Below are 17,000 nucleotides of genomic sequence, written 5' to 3' on the forward strand. Positions count from 1 at the left end.
GAAAGAACAGAGAGGGATGGAAAAAAAAAGAAAATTAAAGATTGACTATGTATTTCTAGTCATAGGAAATGGGACATAATAAATACGTACAGATCATTTAATCCCATTTTTTTAGCAATCTTTAACATTTTCAAGCATCACATATTGCCTTGTAAGGTACTTGACTTCTACAGAATATGCTTTTTAGCTTAGCAAATGCAAAGCTTAGCAAATGCAGAGTTCTCCACTTAGCAGCCAGAATTGTGCTGAGACCTTTAGGCAACTTATGTTGAGCTTTGAGAAGATCGATCATCGTGTGGGCTCCCATCTGAATTTTCTGTCTCTCCTTCTGAAATAGCTTGCATTGGGGTGTTATATAATCTGCAGCGAACACTGTATCGGCTACTGCTTGCAACTGGAGGTGCTCGTGATCGTCCTACACGTGAAGATGCTGATGTGAGAAAACTTTTGGAAGAAAACCCTTCTGCGTTTATCCTTGGGGGAGAAGGAGAGAGAGAAGCTAATGCCTCAGCACTTGATGAGACTTGGAAGGATTCATCTGCAGTTTGAACAGTATCTCTGATTAGTTCTCCGGGAGATTTGGGACAAATAGGACTCTTTAATATCTCAGTGGCTGACATCCTGTAGCTAGAATCAGACCGACTACCTTTTTTCAAGAGCAGTAGTTTAAATTCCTCATTCGATGTGCTGGACTTTTTGGCATTCCGATAAATAAGTCCAGGAGACCTCTGGCTGCAAGGTGGATTTCCCACACTGGTAGGAGTAAGGGGGATACTAGCTGTAGGTGAGGTGCTACTGACAGAAGACACAGTATTACTACTAGATGAAGCTTTCAGTCTGTTCCTTGAAGAAAGGTCTCCAGAATCCTTTCTTCCAAGCACTTTCCTTTTTGACCTGTTATGAAAAGAATTATATTCAATATTCATGGTATTGAAACAGAAACATCATATCTATGTGAATTTATCTAATCACACATAATCAAATTTGATACAATTATATGTTATATGGCATAGCATTTTGGGATCCATTGCCTTAGTTCCAGAAATTTAAATTATATCTATTATAGAACTCCCCTACTGTACTATTAATAACTATACCTACAAACCTAATTCATCATCCATGAAATGAGGACTCTACCTTCTAGATATTAAAAGTGGTAATGTTGCTTAAATTGGAGAGGCAAATGGAAAAATTGTAAAACAAAAAGACCAGAGCTGGTGAAATGGAATTTAGTTATATTGTGGCTTCTCTTGCCCCTGATAATTTAGGAAATACTGCAAAGCAAAAAAAAAAAAACTTGGATCAAGACTGCTGCCAGTAATATATGGTAGTCATGATATGCAAATTATGATGACTATCTAGATCACTACAATTACAAGATTTTTTTTAAATGTCAAACTCCTTGACAGAGTTTGGTATCCTTATATGAAGATTAGTAAGATTTCAGGTCCCCTCAAGTTAATCTGTGCTGTCTCATCAAGGTAGGAAGGATGAGCAAAAAATGCTGGAAATGTACACCTAAACTATATATACCCCCAGTAGGGTTGCCCAAGTCATGAAAGTTATCCCAGCTGCTCAGGTAAAATGTGACAATGCCTATATTGGTCAGCAGAGATATGAGAAGATGCTAGAAGTGGCTGGTTACTTTAGCAACTATGGCAAAGGCATCGATTCATATTGTGGAGGAGAAGGCAATAGTAAGTCACTTCTATATTTTACCAAGAAAATCACACGGATAGTCGCGATTTGCGTTAGTGTCAGATGGTGGCCTGTCAGGTTAAATGGCATTGAACATGTTATGCAGGATGAGCGAGGATCATTTGGAGTACTAAAAATATTTATGGTATGGCTAGATTAAATCATCTTGACATCTAACTGCTGAGGCTGCTATGAAGGAAAAAAAAATCCAAAACTGCAAAAATAAAATTACACTGGGAACATGGAATATAGAAAACATGAACATGGGAAAGCTCAACACCACGAGAGACAATAAGAGACAAATGAATTAGCTACATATTGACATTTTAGGCATTATCTAATAGTAATGAACTGAAATTGGCCACTTTCAATCAGAAGATCTTACTATTTATTACAATATGAAAAACAAAAAAAGTACAATGTTGATTTAGTCAGAAAAATATAGCAAAAACTATATTTGCATGCAATACAGTCAATGACTGAATAGCATGACCTAGTGGAAAACTCTTTGCTATAACAGTTATCCAAGTTATGCACCAACTACTGATGTAAAAGAACTGGAAATTGGCGAAATTTATGCTCATGTTCAAATTTAAATTGACAGAAAATGCAAGCAGTCTGTACTGCTTGTGGTTGTAGACTGAAATATCATTGTTGTAAATAGCAAAGAGAGGGATGTAATTGGACTATATGGCACAAGAAATAGGAATGAGGCAGAAGAATGGCACCAGTTTTTGCCAATCCAATGATGCTTTTCATTGCTACATAGTCTTCAAACCAAAAAAATGCCAATGTACACAGACCTTCCCAGACAGACACAGAAATAAAATTGATTATATTATTGGTAAAAGGAGCTAGAAAAGCTCAATTAATACAGCAAAGATATGGCCACAGGAAATGCAGCAGCAGAAACAGTAAAGATTCTACTCAAACTATGGCAGCAAAGCTGGAGAAATACACAGTGGCCAAGATTGGAAGACATGAGTCTGCATATCAGTATCAAAGAAGAGACTTACCAGATTATGCAAAATATTGTACAATATGCTACATTTCACATATTAGCAAAATAATGCTTAAGATCACTCGACACAAATTAGAACTCTACATAGGAAAAGGAGACAGCAGATGTTCAAGCTACCTTGAACAAGAAATAGGAAACAAGAGACATTAATGGGAAAGTCAAAGAATACCAAAAAGAAATCAATAATATGTTCAATGAGACATTGAACACCGTTGAATGTTTCAACTATATCAAGCTGTGGAATATTCTTAGGAAAATTGGAATTCCAGAACATCCAATTGCCCTATGTAAAACATATACAAAACAGCAGGAGAGGAAGCCATAGAACATGGTGGGGAGGGAGACAGATCATTCTGGAGAAAGTCTGTCTGTATGGTTCATCCAAGCTGACACCAACTGGATGGCAGATAATCAAGTAATCAATTAATATAAAAGCCATGCATTGTACTTGCATCCCTGCTTTATTTGAGTGGAAGCAACTTCCCTGATACTTTCTTCAGTTTATTCCTGAAAAAAACCTCCACAATACTTTATTCTTACTTTGTAGGGTTATTCTGGGAGTTGAAGTCCATGAGTCATAAAAGAGCTGAGGTTGCCTACCCCTGGTCTAGACTGAAAAATAAAGTTTCTGAAACAAGCACTTTATCACGATTATGTTGAATAAATTGCTATTATGACAATAAAAAGTACAGTTTCCAGTTATGGTAACATTAACTTACCTGTGAATTACTGCAAACAGATCCTCTGTTGTTCGTGGTTTATTTGGAGACACCAAAAACTCTTCTACTTCAGTTTGAGAATCCTCATTTATGGGTGAGATTATAGAATCATCACTCACAAAAGATTCTTCAAAAAAAGCAATAAAGAAAACTGCTGAGAATCAGGCACTAGAATTTGATTACATAGTCTCCTTAATTAATGGAATTAGGAATATAAGAATCAGAGCTAAGTATTGGATAAACTGTTAAATTAATATTAATGATAAAGGGCTCTTTTGTGGCTAAAAATTAAAGGGAATAGCAGATTTAGGTATAAACATACATAGATAGTCTGTCAGGTCCCATAGATCCCTATCGGGATACTGCCATCCTGGTGGGAGGGGGGAACCTCGGGGCTTTCTGTGATGTATTCATTTTACTTTGTTCCTCTTTTGCTTTGATGTATCTTCCTGGGAGATGGTGGGGGGGGGGAGGGATGAGCCTGTGGCCATCTGCTTTGTCTCATCTCTGGAGAACAAAGGTCGCAGTGCCTGAGAACAACGTCTTATCACCTTCTCAGCTCGGAATTCTCACAACACCATCGCATCTCTATATTGGCTCTCAATGGACTGGGCAGCTGGGAAGGGTCTGAATCAGGGGTTTAACCTAATGTTTTGCACAGGAATTAGAACCTGCCTGTTTTCTCTGCATTCACTACCTCTCAATAAAATATCCTTTTGAAATGCTTTTTGTTTCAAGAATTCGACTTTCTTGAGGGACTAGCTGAGATGAGGCCTTAGCTTAAGCAGGATCTGCAAAGTGGTCAACCCAGAGCAGCACCAGCCCTATTGTGGGGACCGTGCATATGATATCTAATCAGGGCAGCGAGCATGAAGAAGCTGAGTGTTGTGGGGAGTCCTCCAGCAAAACTCACCCCGACGCAAACTCCGCCGGATGGACGGAGGAAGCTGCCGCCCTGGAGGATCTCCTTGAAGCCAAGATGGTCTGTTTGCATGGGGAAGAAGGAGGACTGGGAAGGAAGGACCAAAGGATTCACCCTCACCCGTGGCAGCCAACAGCATGGCTGGAGGCACGAGATGGAAGCGCTGTATGATGATGGCAAACCAGAAGAAGAACTGGATCACGGCGACTGCCTCATGAAACAAGCCATGCACTTCATGATGGAAGCTTTTCAGGGCCTGAAAATGCGAGAAGCCATAGCCCGCATGGAAAGGGATGATGGAGGCAAGAGGAAGCTGCATGCAGAAAGGGGGACTCCCCGACCCTGGAAACAGTTGCCGGCACTGCCGAATTCGCAGAGAGGGGGACAACCACACCAGCCAGCCCTCCCCAAATGGACCTTGGTTGTATGAATGTCCAGAGAGTTGGTGTGGGGGGCCATCAGCAGAAGGCACCCCCTCTTGGCATCAAGTTTGATGGAGACCCCCAGCAATTGGGGTTCTTTCTTGCCCATGTCCTCACCAATATGCAAGAATATGGGTGAGACATCCCCTCCGAAGGGTCTAGGGTCAGGGTGGTCATCATGATCCTGGAGGGGATTGCTGCCTGATGGATGGTGACCCTCCACAATCCCAACACCCCAGATCTCGAAATTTCAACCATTTCATGACAGCACTGAGATGGAGGTTTGAAGACCCCCTGGCAGACTAGAAAGCTAGAGATCGCAACAGAACTGTGAGGTAGGGCTGTCACCCAGTGGCTGTATACTGAGTTCTGAGACCTAGCTTGCCACCTCAACTGGCTGGAAGACATCCTGGTGAGCTGCTTTAAGGATGGGCTGAATGACGACCTGTACCATGCCTGCATCACCAGAGGGGCCCCTGCTCACTCCCCGATTGGTGCATCCTGGCCAAAGAAGCAGAGATCAATCAGGCGTAGAACCAGTACCAGGCTCTACCAGAGAAGAAGAGGCTGCCAAAGCCCAGACAGCCCCACCACGCTCAACTGCCTGCTTCAAAGGCGGTAAAGAGGGTCACCGGTTGGCGGAGTGCCGGATGAAGACCCCAGCAAAGAAAGGAGACTGACTGCCAGGGGGAAAGCTGATGAAACCCCCCAGAATGCCAAGGACATGGTCCTAAAGAGTGCTGAGGTCGTAAAGTTCCGTCCCTCCTCTAAACCAATTGAGGGAACTGCAACCCCATCAGAAGAGGAGCTGGGACCCTCTGACAGCAACTACAATGACGACCTCCTAGTAAGTGGTCCAGTCATGCCAGTAGCCATGCCCATAGAACTGTTAATCCCAGGCATGGAAAGGAAAGTGGCCCTAAAAGCATTGCTAGACTTGGAGTGCACCAGATGCTTGATAAGCCCAACCTTAGTAGGAAAACTGGGGTCCCCCTGAGGAGACTAAAGAACCCAATTGCTTTTTGTCAGGTAGATGGGTCAGTTGTAGCCCCCTTCACCATCTAGCCCATGGGCCTAACCATGGGAAGCCACTTTGAGATGCTAACCTTTATAGTGGCACCTGGAATGGAATGGCCCCTCGTCTTAGGATTGGCTTGGCTCAAAAAATGGAACCCATGGGTGGATTGGAGGAAGGGATTCTTGAAGTTTCCAAGGAGGGAGCAAGCCTCATGCAGTGGCAGCCAGAAAGTGAAGGAGGGACCCCACAGAGAAGTGGCAGCTGCCTCGAAAAGTAAACTGAACTGCACAGGTTTATAGACACAAACTTGGCCTGAGAGTTCATTCAACCAGCTAGACCCAAGGTGGCTGCCCCAGTTCTGTTCTCGGAGAAGAAATATGGGTCTCTTCGTCTCTCTATAGGGGTCTGAAAATGGTGTTTGTGGAAAATGTGTAGTCCCTCCCACTCATGAAAGACATGCTGGCCCACCTTTCGAATATTCTCTAAGCTAGACTTACGGGAAGCATACTACTGAGTCAAAATTAAGAAGGGGGATGAATGGAAAACTGCTTTTAACTGCCCCCTGGGGTGCTTCCAATTCAAGGTGCTCCCTTTTGAATTACAAGGGGCTCCTGCGGTGTTCATACAGCTGATAAATGAAGTGTTCCATGAGCACCTGTATAAGGGAGTTTTGGTGTATCTTGATGACATATTAATCTACACTGAAATGAAAGCAGAACAAGTGAAGTTGGTCAAAGTGGTTCTAAATAAACTCTGTGCTGTCAAGCTGTACGCTAAGCTTTCAAAGTGTGAATTCCACAAAGAAAAAATCGACTGCTTTGACTACTAGATTTCCCACAAGGGGGCGTAAATGGACCTGGAGAAAGTGCAGGCTATGTTAGAGTCACACCAGAAAGCAGTGGCAAAGCTTCCTGGGCTTCACAAATTTTTACTGGCAATTCATCACATCCTTTGCACAAATTGCCCTCCCCATCACTAACTTGTTGAATACAAGGGGGAAGGGATGGACAAACCAAAACCTAGCCAGCCACTAAAATGGACTATGGAATGCTAAGCCACATTCAAAAAGTTAAAAATACTTTTTTTCTGCTGATCCAGTCTAAAGCATCCAGACCCTGAAAAACCTTCTGTTATTCAGGTTGATGCCAGTGATGTAGCCATGGGAGAAATACTGCTGCAGGAAAATGAAAATGGTCAACTACATCCTTGTGCTTACACATCGAAAAAACTGACAGAAACCGAGAAATGTTGGGCAGTGTAGGAAAAAGAGGCCTATGCAGTTAGGTGGGCCCTCCTTACCTGGCAACACTTTCTGGAAGGGAATAAAATCCCTTTTCAGGTCTGGACTGATCAGAAAAACCTAGAGGCTCTAAGAACCCCAAGGAAATTGTCCAACAAGCAAATCCGGTGGGCTCAACACTTTCAACATTTTAACTTCACCCTTCACTACTTACTAGGGCGAGGACGGGAAATGTCCTAGCTGATGCCCGGTCAAGGCTACCACAATACAACAGCATAAAATTGGAATTGATTAAACCTTTGCTCCCAGCACAGCAACTAGCAGCTTGAGTAACCACAAGAGCACAAGCAAAGAGGGAGTTGCCCCTTGATAACCCCACTACCCTAGCCTTCAAACAACCCCTAGAGAAGGATGAGTGGTTCCTCAACCACAAGAACATTTGCTTGATGCAGGAAGGGCTAGCCTGGGTCAATATAAATGGGGAAAAAGTGACATTGCCATAGGTGTATAATACAGGTCACCCAACCAATCAGAAGAAATAGATGAACTCTTTGCCAACCAATTAACAAACGTACGTAGGAAGCATTCCACAGTAGTAATGGGAGACTTCAAATATCCAGATATCAACTGGGAGACAAACTCTGGAACAAGTGGGAGATCAAACAGATTCTTAACCAACCTAGTTGACAACTTTATCTTCCAAACGGTAAAGGAGGGAACTAGAAGTAAAGTTACACTGGACCTAATTCTTACTAAACAAAAAGAAGTGATAGAGGGAGTTGAAGTTGCTGGAACCTTGGGTGAAAGTGACCACATCATGCTGAAATTCAATATAATGCAAACACAAAAAATATAAAACAACCCAACCAGAGTCTTAAACTTCAAAAGAGCTGATTTTTAACAAACTCAGAGAGAACCTAGGAAAGATTCCATGGATGAAAATCCTAAAGGGGAAAACAACTGAAGAAATGTGGGAAACTCTGAAAAATATGATCATAAAAGCCCAGTCCAAAACAATGCCACTGAAAAAGAAAAACAAGAAATTCAAGAAGAAACCAGAATGGCTGCACGAAGATCTCTCTGAAAACTGAAAGACGAAAAGGACAAGTACAAAAAATGGAAAGAGGGATACATAACTAAGGCTGATTATCAGCAGACAGCCAGAACATGCAAAGATGAAGTCAGGAAAGCAAATGCTCAGAATGAACAAAGACTTGCAACAGAAATCAAGGACAATAAAAAAAGTTTCTTTCAATATAGTAATAACAAGAAAAAAGTCAAGGAAACTGTAGGTTCACTAAAGAGAAAAGATGGCAAGGAAGTAACAGGCAGTAGGAATAAAGCAGAGCTGCTTAGCTCATTCTTTGCATCAATCTTCACACAAAAGAAACTATAGCCCAACATACAAAAAAAAACTATTGCAAAAGACAAACTAGAAACAAAAACTAAAATAAGCAAGAAAATGGTAAGAGAACACCTATCCGACCTTGTAAACTTTGGCTGATTGACATTTTCTGGATGCCTGAGCAGAAGGACTATTACAAAATATTGCTTTAAAGTGGTGGACTTATATCCTAGAACTTATTGGATTATAAAGGCTATATATAAAGACTAGAAGAACTAGATGATACTTTGTTCTATGGACATTAAGATTGGTGGTATTAGACAAGAATAGTATTTGGGAATCACAACAGTTTCTGACAGAATATCTGCAGCAGGGAAATAAAATGGATCCTTTAGCCAAAAGTGGTAGGAAACCATAATTAATACTCTCAACTGAAGCCCTCAGCCAGGTTTACCAGGGATCTGCAGGAGTGATGCTTCAAGAAGAAGTAAATATTTTCCAGAAGGAAATACATTCTATGTCACAATTAATTCAGGAGACAATTATTTCACATAAAGAAGATGCAAGTAGAAACCATGATGAAATTAAAAACAATTTTGATATTATAAATGAGCAAATCTCTAACTTAAACTTACAACTAGAAAGTTCCCAGAAAATGACTACAAAGAATGTACAAATAAGTCAGAAAACAGAAGACAAATCAGAGGAAATTAATCCAAAGATGCAAGATATAAAAGAAAGGAAACATAAATTGGCATAGACAAATAAAAATCTGCAAGATTTAGTTACAAGGGAAATGGAAAAGGCACCCTATTCTTTAGATTTTCAAAATATACCTGAGGACAAGGAAGAAGATGTTAAAAAATGGATTATAAAGCTGTTAGGGGAAATGCCAGAAATTGGGAGACAAAAAATGAAAATTGAAGCTGAGGAAGAAGGAAAGTGGAAATTGCCTAATGATTACAACTGGGCAGAATTCCCCCCTCAAAAATACTTAAATTGTTTTTCCATCCCAAGTAATATTCACAAAAACAGAGGAAGAATTTTTTGGTGATTTGATTTAATTACTTTGGCCTGGAAAGCCAATTGGAAAAGGAAGAAAGCTAGAATTAGACTCAAAAAACAGAAGATCTGACATACGAGATGGGATATTATATGATCCAATACTTTTTTGAATATGGTCAAAAGAATAGATAACCCATAGATATAGATTTTTATAATAAGAAACATATGATTTATAATTTTAATTTTAATTGGGGTTTTTACTTTTTTTCCAGGGATTGATGTATTTTTTTAATTTTTAATTGTTTTTAACTTTTGTATTTCTTGTTTTAAATACCCTGTAAACCGCCCTGAGTCCTTCGGGAAAGGGCGGTATATAAATCTAATAAAATAAATAAATAAATAAATAATTAGAATAGTACCTTTTCTTTTGATGTGGGAATTATAAAAACACTAGGATGGCTTGTATAAATGAAATTTCCGGCTATACAAATGTAACTAATTTTGAGAAAATCATAACTGACAAAGATATTTTGAATACTGATGGGAAATTAAACTTAAATAAGAGCTTTAAAAACAGGACACTGATTTAATAAGGAAACTTTTATTAGAAATGCAGTTTAAATATAAAGTGGTTAGAAAAGCTATTATAAATTGATACTGTTATTTGTATAATAGTAGAAAAATATAAAGAGGATGTGTATATCTAATTTGTATATAATAATAGTAATAAGAATTGTATTTGTTCAATGTTAGGAAAATGAAAACACTATGGAAGAAGAGAGGATCAGGGGGGAAAACACTGGATTATATAGCATTGAACAGATTTATATTGAAGAAGATATGATGCAACATTGAGTAATAAATGTACCTAGACATCATGTTGTTTACTAAGCACTTATGATTTGTAATAATAGAAAATGAATAAAAGCAGATACACTAAATTGGCAGGAATAGCCAACAACTCTGAAGACAAGCTCAGAATCCAAAAAGATTTTGACAAACTTGAACAATGGGCCCTATCCAACAAAATGCAGAAAAGCAAAGTTTTACCTTTAGGCAGGAAAAATCAAAGTTTTAAGTACAGATTAGGCGAGACCTGGCTCAAAAATAGCAACTGTGAGAGGGACCTTGGAGTCCTAGTGGACAATCATTTGACTATGAGGCAGCAGTATGCAGCAGCAGCCAAAAGAGCTAATAGAATCCTGGGTTGTATAAACAGAGACATAGAATCAAGACCACAAGAAGTATTAGTACCACTTTATAAAGCCCTAGTAAGACCACACCTGGAATACTGCAACCAATTTTGGTCACCATATTACAAAAAAGATGTTGAGACCTTGGAAAAAGTTCAGAGATGAACAACATAAATGATCAAAGGCCTGGAGACTAAAACACATGAAGAACGGCTGCAGGTCTTGGGTTTGGCTAGTCTAAAGAAAAGAAAAAACAGGGGCAACATGACAGACGTATTCCAGTATTTGAGGGGATGCCACAAAGAACAGGGCGTCAAACTATTCTCCAAAGCACCAGAGGTCAGGACAAGAAACAATGGTTGGAAACTGACCAAAGAGAGAAACAACCTGGAATTAAGGAGAGACTTCCTAACAGTGAGGACAATTAACCAGTGGAACAGCTCACCTTCAGAAATCGTGGGTGCTCCATCAGTGGAGATTTTAAAGAAGAGACTAGACAGCCACTTGTCTGAAATGGTATAGGTTTTCCTGCTCGAGCAGGGGGCTGGACTAGAAGACCTCCAAGGTCCCTTCCAGCTCTATTCTATTCTAACCACAAGAACGTTTGCTCGATGCAGGAAGGGCTAGCCTGGGTAGGAGAGAAATTGAATATTCCAGCCTTACATAGTCCTTATGACCTTACATAGTCCTTGGCTTATGACAATACTTGGAAGTGGAATTTTCCATCACTAACCCATGCAATCATAAAGTATTATTGCATTGCTTAGCAACAGTAGTCCCCACAGTCCCAGTTGCCATTGTTAGCCAAATCCCTCAGTTGTTAGGCAAGGTAACATCCTGCTGGCTTCCCACAGCCAAAGTCAGTGGGAAAGATGGCAGGAAATTGTAAGTCCCATGTTGGCAGGCAGGTAGGTGGCTGCTGCTTGGTGAAGAAGAGACCAAGGGGAGTCTAGAAAAGCATGCTTCGGGTCAGAGAGGGTACATGAGAGGTACATGGGGGTGCACAAAGGTGTGAAGGAGTGTGAGAGAGGCATAGTTTGAATTGAACAGAATGCATGAGGATATGTGAGAGAGTTAGTACAGGTTAGGGAGGGTGCATGAGTGGCTAACACCTTGCAAACACAAAGAGTCTAGGGGACTTTCTGTAGAAGCCAGCAAGGAAGGTTGCAAATTGCAATCACATGATCAAAAGGTATTGCAAAACTGGTGGTGAGTGTGAATTACTCACCAAGCACCTATATCGTGATCATGAGACCATGGGGGTGTTGGGATGGCTGAACCCCAAGAACCAGTCATAATGACTATTTGTTCAGTCTTGTGGTAACTTTGATCATAGGTCAAGGTCTAGCTGTATATTTCTTCAACGAATCATACATTTATCAGTGCAATATGTTAGGGTTTCACTGAAATTAATGCAGTTCTGGAAATTATCCATTAATACAATTAAGTAGCAACATTATTTCTAGCATTAAATGCTATCATTAGCAGTGTAGGAATAATTAAGAACTAACCTTTTAAAGTATCATCTTCTGTAGTTCCTTGTGTCTCAGCTGCTCCGCTATCACTGTCATCTGAGGCACTTTTGGTTGGAATACCTGACATGATATCATTTTCAGAGCATTTTTCACTGAGTGAATCTATATTTGTGATCTCTGATTCATATCTAATATTCTCAGGCACTTTGTCATCAAGTTGGTTTATATCAAGCTGATGCTTCAGCTGATAACAAGTATCTGCTCCCCAAGTTAAGGAGTCAGACCAAGGAATATCTTCATGTAGTGGTTCATATTTCAACTTTTGTTCACAGTGTGCAGGTAATTCATACAGAGACTGCATGGGGTCAAAACTCTTATTCTGTTCTGATCCACAAGTAATTTTGCCTTCAAGATTGCTTGGAAAAACTGTTGTGCCTTGTGGAAATTGTTCATCAGAAACCCCGCAAGCTTTATTAGTTGTACACTCTAGCAAAATCCCATGTACTGATTGTATTTGATCTGGTACACTCTTAGCTGCTAAAACACTCTCTTCTAATGAAGTTAGATTCTCTTGACAGGTATTTCTTTCACTAAAGGTTAAACTAACTTCTTCTAGTAGTTGTTCTGGGCTTATCTGTACTGGGGAGGGATTGATATAGGACACAATGGCATCTTCCATGAAGAACTGATGTGACACTTGTTTCTTACTTACACGTGGTTTCATTTTGCATGAAGAAATAGCAGTTACCAAACTATATTCCTGAATGGGTAGAAAATCTGAACTGTCTTTCTGTTTCCTTTCTTCAGGCTTATTAATTGATCGAAGATGTACTGACTTTAGCACTGAAGGTGTAATAGCAAGAGCTGGTGAAGAATTAGAATTCAGTGCTTCTTCTGCCACATTTGATTTATTATTATTAAAAGCATGCAGCTGGGGTCTGTGAGCATATGGTTTAATCAAAACATTATGAAGAGCACTTAGGTCAAGATGAGTAGGAGGTATAACTGGAAGTTCTAAGTCTTTGTTTAAAAATATGTTGCCATCTTTAGAAGAAGATTGTTGTAATGAGGATTTCCTTTCTGGTACTTTTGGCTTTCTTTTACTCCCTCCAGGGGATAGGGGGCCAGAAAAAAATGCTGTTGGAAATGATGATGTTGGAGTTTCTGACTGACTGGAATAACCACTTGAAGGAGAAGCTAAACCAGCCAGTTTTTCTGGGGATGCCAACTTAAACTCAGTCTCAACAGAGGGAAGAGAGGGAGTGGTGGCTCTTGAGCCAGACTGTGATGTTTGAGATTCAGAACTTTCTGGTGACTTTATGCATTCTATGACTGTTGTACCCGTAGCAGTGCTTGAGTTAGATAATGATCTATAGGGATCATTAGATTTCAAGTCATTTAGAAGCCATAGATCTGCATAGTGAGATTGTTCAGCATCTTCATCTTTAAATGATGCAATGTCCATGGAATCAAATGGGAGGCCCTTTATGTCATTCTCATCCTGATTATCCCAGGACTGTTTCAGTTTACTTGGCAGGCTAGTACTTTCTACCCTTGAAGGTGTGTTTGCAAACTCGAGGGGCAGCTTCATTTCCCTGGAAGTATGAGGCATATGTTGCTGCCCATTAGTTATCTTTGGTTCTTTCTTCTCTGAAATATCGGTTCTACTGTCAAATTTCCTTAAAGATGAGCTGCGTTTTGGTGGGGCTGGCTTCACCTTTGGTTTCTTTAGAGAGATGCTTGGTTTTCCTTGATTCCTATGATCCATATAATCTTGCCAATTACAGTTGGTGAGATTGGAAGCAAAACTTGCATTCTGCCCATTTTCCAAGCCCACAGCTGCATAGTTACAAATATAACTTTTATCTCCTTTGAGTCCACAGTCGAAGTGCATGGAGGTATAGTAGCCTTCAGTATCAACTGAAAAATGTGAGCTAGTCTCTGCTTTGTCCAATGGAGTCCTCTCTACAAAACTGTCATAAGTGGCCATGCTTCCAAAACTTGGGCAACCCAGGCTATCAGTCTTGGGATGTTCAGGGCTGAAATCTTGATGGCAGGATGCATCATGATGATGATGCAAATAATTCCATTCACTATCACTTGTGTTGCTGTTATTAGGATCATCTAGCAGATCAGAAGTGAAAGAACTTGTCCTGTGACCTCTAATTTTATGTTCACCATAGTGTTCAGTTATGAAAATACTTGAATCTTCATTAGCATTACGGGCAATGTTTAGTGATAATTCTGAATCGCAGTGTGAAGAACCTGTCAGTGGAGGTGAAGCAGCAGGAGGGATTGTTTCAGATGTTTGGGAAGGACATGTTGAGCTACTTCCACTCCAATTTCCACTAGATGATTGATGATCATCTTTCTGGTCCATGTGACTGCTGAGAAGAACCCCAGCTGTGGAGATAGAGTGAATTGGACTTCCAAAGGTATCAGAGTTTGAAGAAATATCACAACTTCCAGAATCTACCATCCTTGATAACCTTGACCTCCCTCTTTCATTTGAGTTATGATCTGGACTATGAAAATGCTGGGAACAAGCTAAGCCCCTGGGATGGTGTTCCTGTGAACAATGGTTATTAATGGCATCCTTACTCTTTGTGGAGATTCGTTTTTGGTTTGTTAAAAAGTGTTCTGCCTCATATGCTGAAATTTTGGCACCATTGTTGTGGTCTTTTTCATTGGCTCTAGCACCTTCACGAGGAAGACTCCTTGATCGAACACGATTGCTCATTAATGAAAACATAGAGTCACCATTATCTGTCAGCACCAATATGTTGCCAGCTGAATGAGACAGTGAAGCTACTGCGCTTTGACCCCTCTGAGCTCGTATTCTTCTACGGGATGGGGCAGCAATGAGAATATCTTCTGTTTGGCACTCAGAATCTCGGGTAGCTGATCTCCTGTTGATGTTATTAGAGAAGTCTGGATTTGCATGCACAATGACATTCCGTTCTCTTGCTACTGGTGATTCATCAGAATCTAGGATAAAGACAAAATATTGTGAGTCATCACAGCTTTCAATTGGCTAACAAATTATGACATTGACATTGGCCTAAAAAGTGAGATTTATAAACTTTAGGGAAAAAAATGACCTTTCTGGATTATAAATACCCACTCAACTGTGACTCTAAAGCTATCTGCAGAAAAAGGAAAACCCTGATTTTGGGCTATCAAGGAAAACCAGAGATGTGCAGAAAGAATATATCAAGAAAAAACAAACACTTTCCAGAAGGAGATCTATGCTATGTTGCAACAAATCCAAACAACAATGATCTCAAACCATGTGGAAATTAAAAATAACTTTGAAAATATAAATGAACACATCTCCAATATAACTTTACAATACAAAAATTCTCCAAAAATAAAAATAAAGAGCAGAAAAACAGACAACTGAATATGAGACAAAAGAGAGATATTTTAAGATGGATCTTAACAATAAAAGGAAGTATGACTTAACCCAGATGGAAAAAAAACCTACAGGAAATATTGGACATGGAAAAGATAACCTATACTCTAAGATTACAAAATAAGTTTGAGGACAAGAAAAAAGATTTGACAAAATGGATTCTGCCAGGAGAACTACGAGAACTTGAGAGACAAAAAATGTAAATAAAATCAACAAAGAAAGGAAAAGATTCTCAATGAATACGAAGGGGCAAAAACTTCCTATAAAAACAGCTCATCTGTTTTGTCTTTTGTACCTGCAACAACACTTACAAGATTATGGGAGGACTCTTTGATTCAGCGAAGCATGTTGATCAGGAAAGATGTTTTGAAAAAAAAAAGGCTAAAGTGAGAATTAAGAAATTAGATGATGGGATTTACCAGAGGGAATATTTAAAAATTAAACATCTGTTTGAATATGGTTAAAGAAATAGAAAGATTTTGGATATAAATGAAGATTAGCTTAAGAGGGATGAACCCCTCAAGTAATACAGTATTTTTTTCTTTCTTTTTTCTTTTGTGTTTTGTTTTTTGTCATGAGAAATATAAAAATGTTGGGATGGTTTATATAAAAGAAATGTTTTTTTTTAAGATATGAGAAATGTAAAAGTGTTGAAATGGCTTATATGAGAAAAAAGACTTAAATACTTAAGTGTAACTAATTTTGAGAAAATTTTAACCAGTAAGAATGCTTTGAATATTGTGGGGAAAACAAATTTAAATAAGAATTTTGTAAACCTGATCTATGATGAGGCAATCAAGATGAAGCTTTATATTGATGTGGTTATTATTTTCAAAAAATGTCTATATTTAATTGTCATTTATTCAAATAATAAGAAATGTATTAATTTATGGTTTGCAAAAGAGAATATTATTGGAAGAGAAAATCAAGCAAAGCCGTTACATGGACTATAGAATTATACAAATTAATTGTTATTGTTTTTTATATACTAACCCAGACAACATGCTGTTTCCCAAATATTAAGGTCATTATGTTAAAAATCAATAAAACATTTTTTTTAAAAAAGGAAGTGTGGTGAAGAAAGAAAAAAAAGCTGAAGGAGACATATAAAGAATGAAGGCTGTGGTTTTAGTTTAATATATTACTAACTTGTAGCTTGGTTTTCTCTGCTGTGGGTGGCAAAAATTTTCTGATCCTGACTAAAAGTGGAAGCCAAGATGGATGAACAGAGTATTAGAGATATTCTTGAAAGATCTTTAAACAAAATTTGCCAATTTGTTGACCAGCTGTGCTCTAAGTATGATACAAAATCCTCTCAAATTACATGTGGAGCATGCTATGATACTACCAAGGCAATTTTACAAATAGCTGTAACTTCACAAGTAGTTGAAAAGGCAGAAAATACAGAGAAGGGGATTACAGTTTTGGAAGAACCTGATACTAACTTTTGCTATTATGGTGTATAAAACTCACAACACAAGTGAAAATAGAGCATCGAGAAAAAAGTCAAATTTGGGACCTTCTCTT

The 17,000-nt window shown here is 39.1% G+C and overlaps 1 protein-coding gene across 1 annotated transcript in view; it reads right to left on the reverse strand.

The window, feature by feature from the left end:
• Positions 1-263: 263 nt before the first annotated feature.
• NHS (NHS actin remodeling regulator) overlaps positions 264-17,000 on the reverse strand; it is a gene marked incomplete at both ends in the record, with an annotated part of 277,008 nt that continues 260,271 nt past the window's right edge. The window contains 3 exons of the mRNA XM_081327025.1: positions 264-894; positions 3,439-3,565; positions 12,095-15,046. Of these exons, the coding sequence (XP_081183151.1) occupies positions 264-894; positions 3,439-3,565; positions 12,095-15,046 (3,710 nt within the window). The remainder of the gene's footprint in view (positions 895-3,438; positions 3,566-12,094; positions 15,047-17,000) is intronic.

The sequence above is a fragment of the Vipera berus genome, assembly GCF_964194415.1.
Source record: "Vipera berus genome assembly, chromosome: 4".
NCBI lineage: Eukaryota > Metazoa > Chordata > Lepidosauria > Squamata > Viperidae > Vipera > Vipera berus.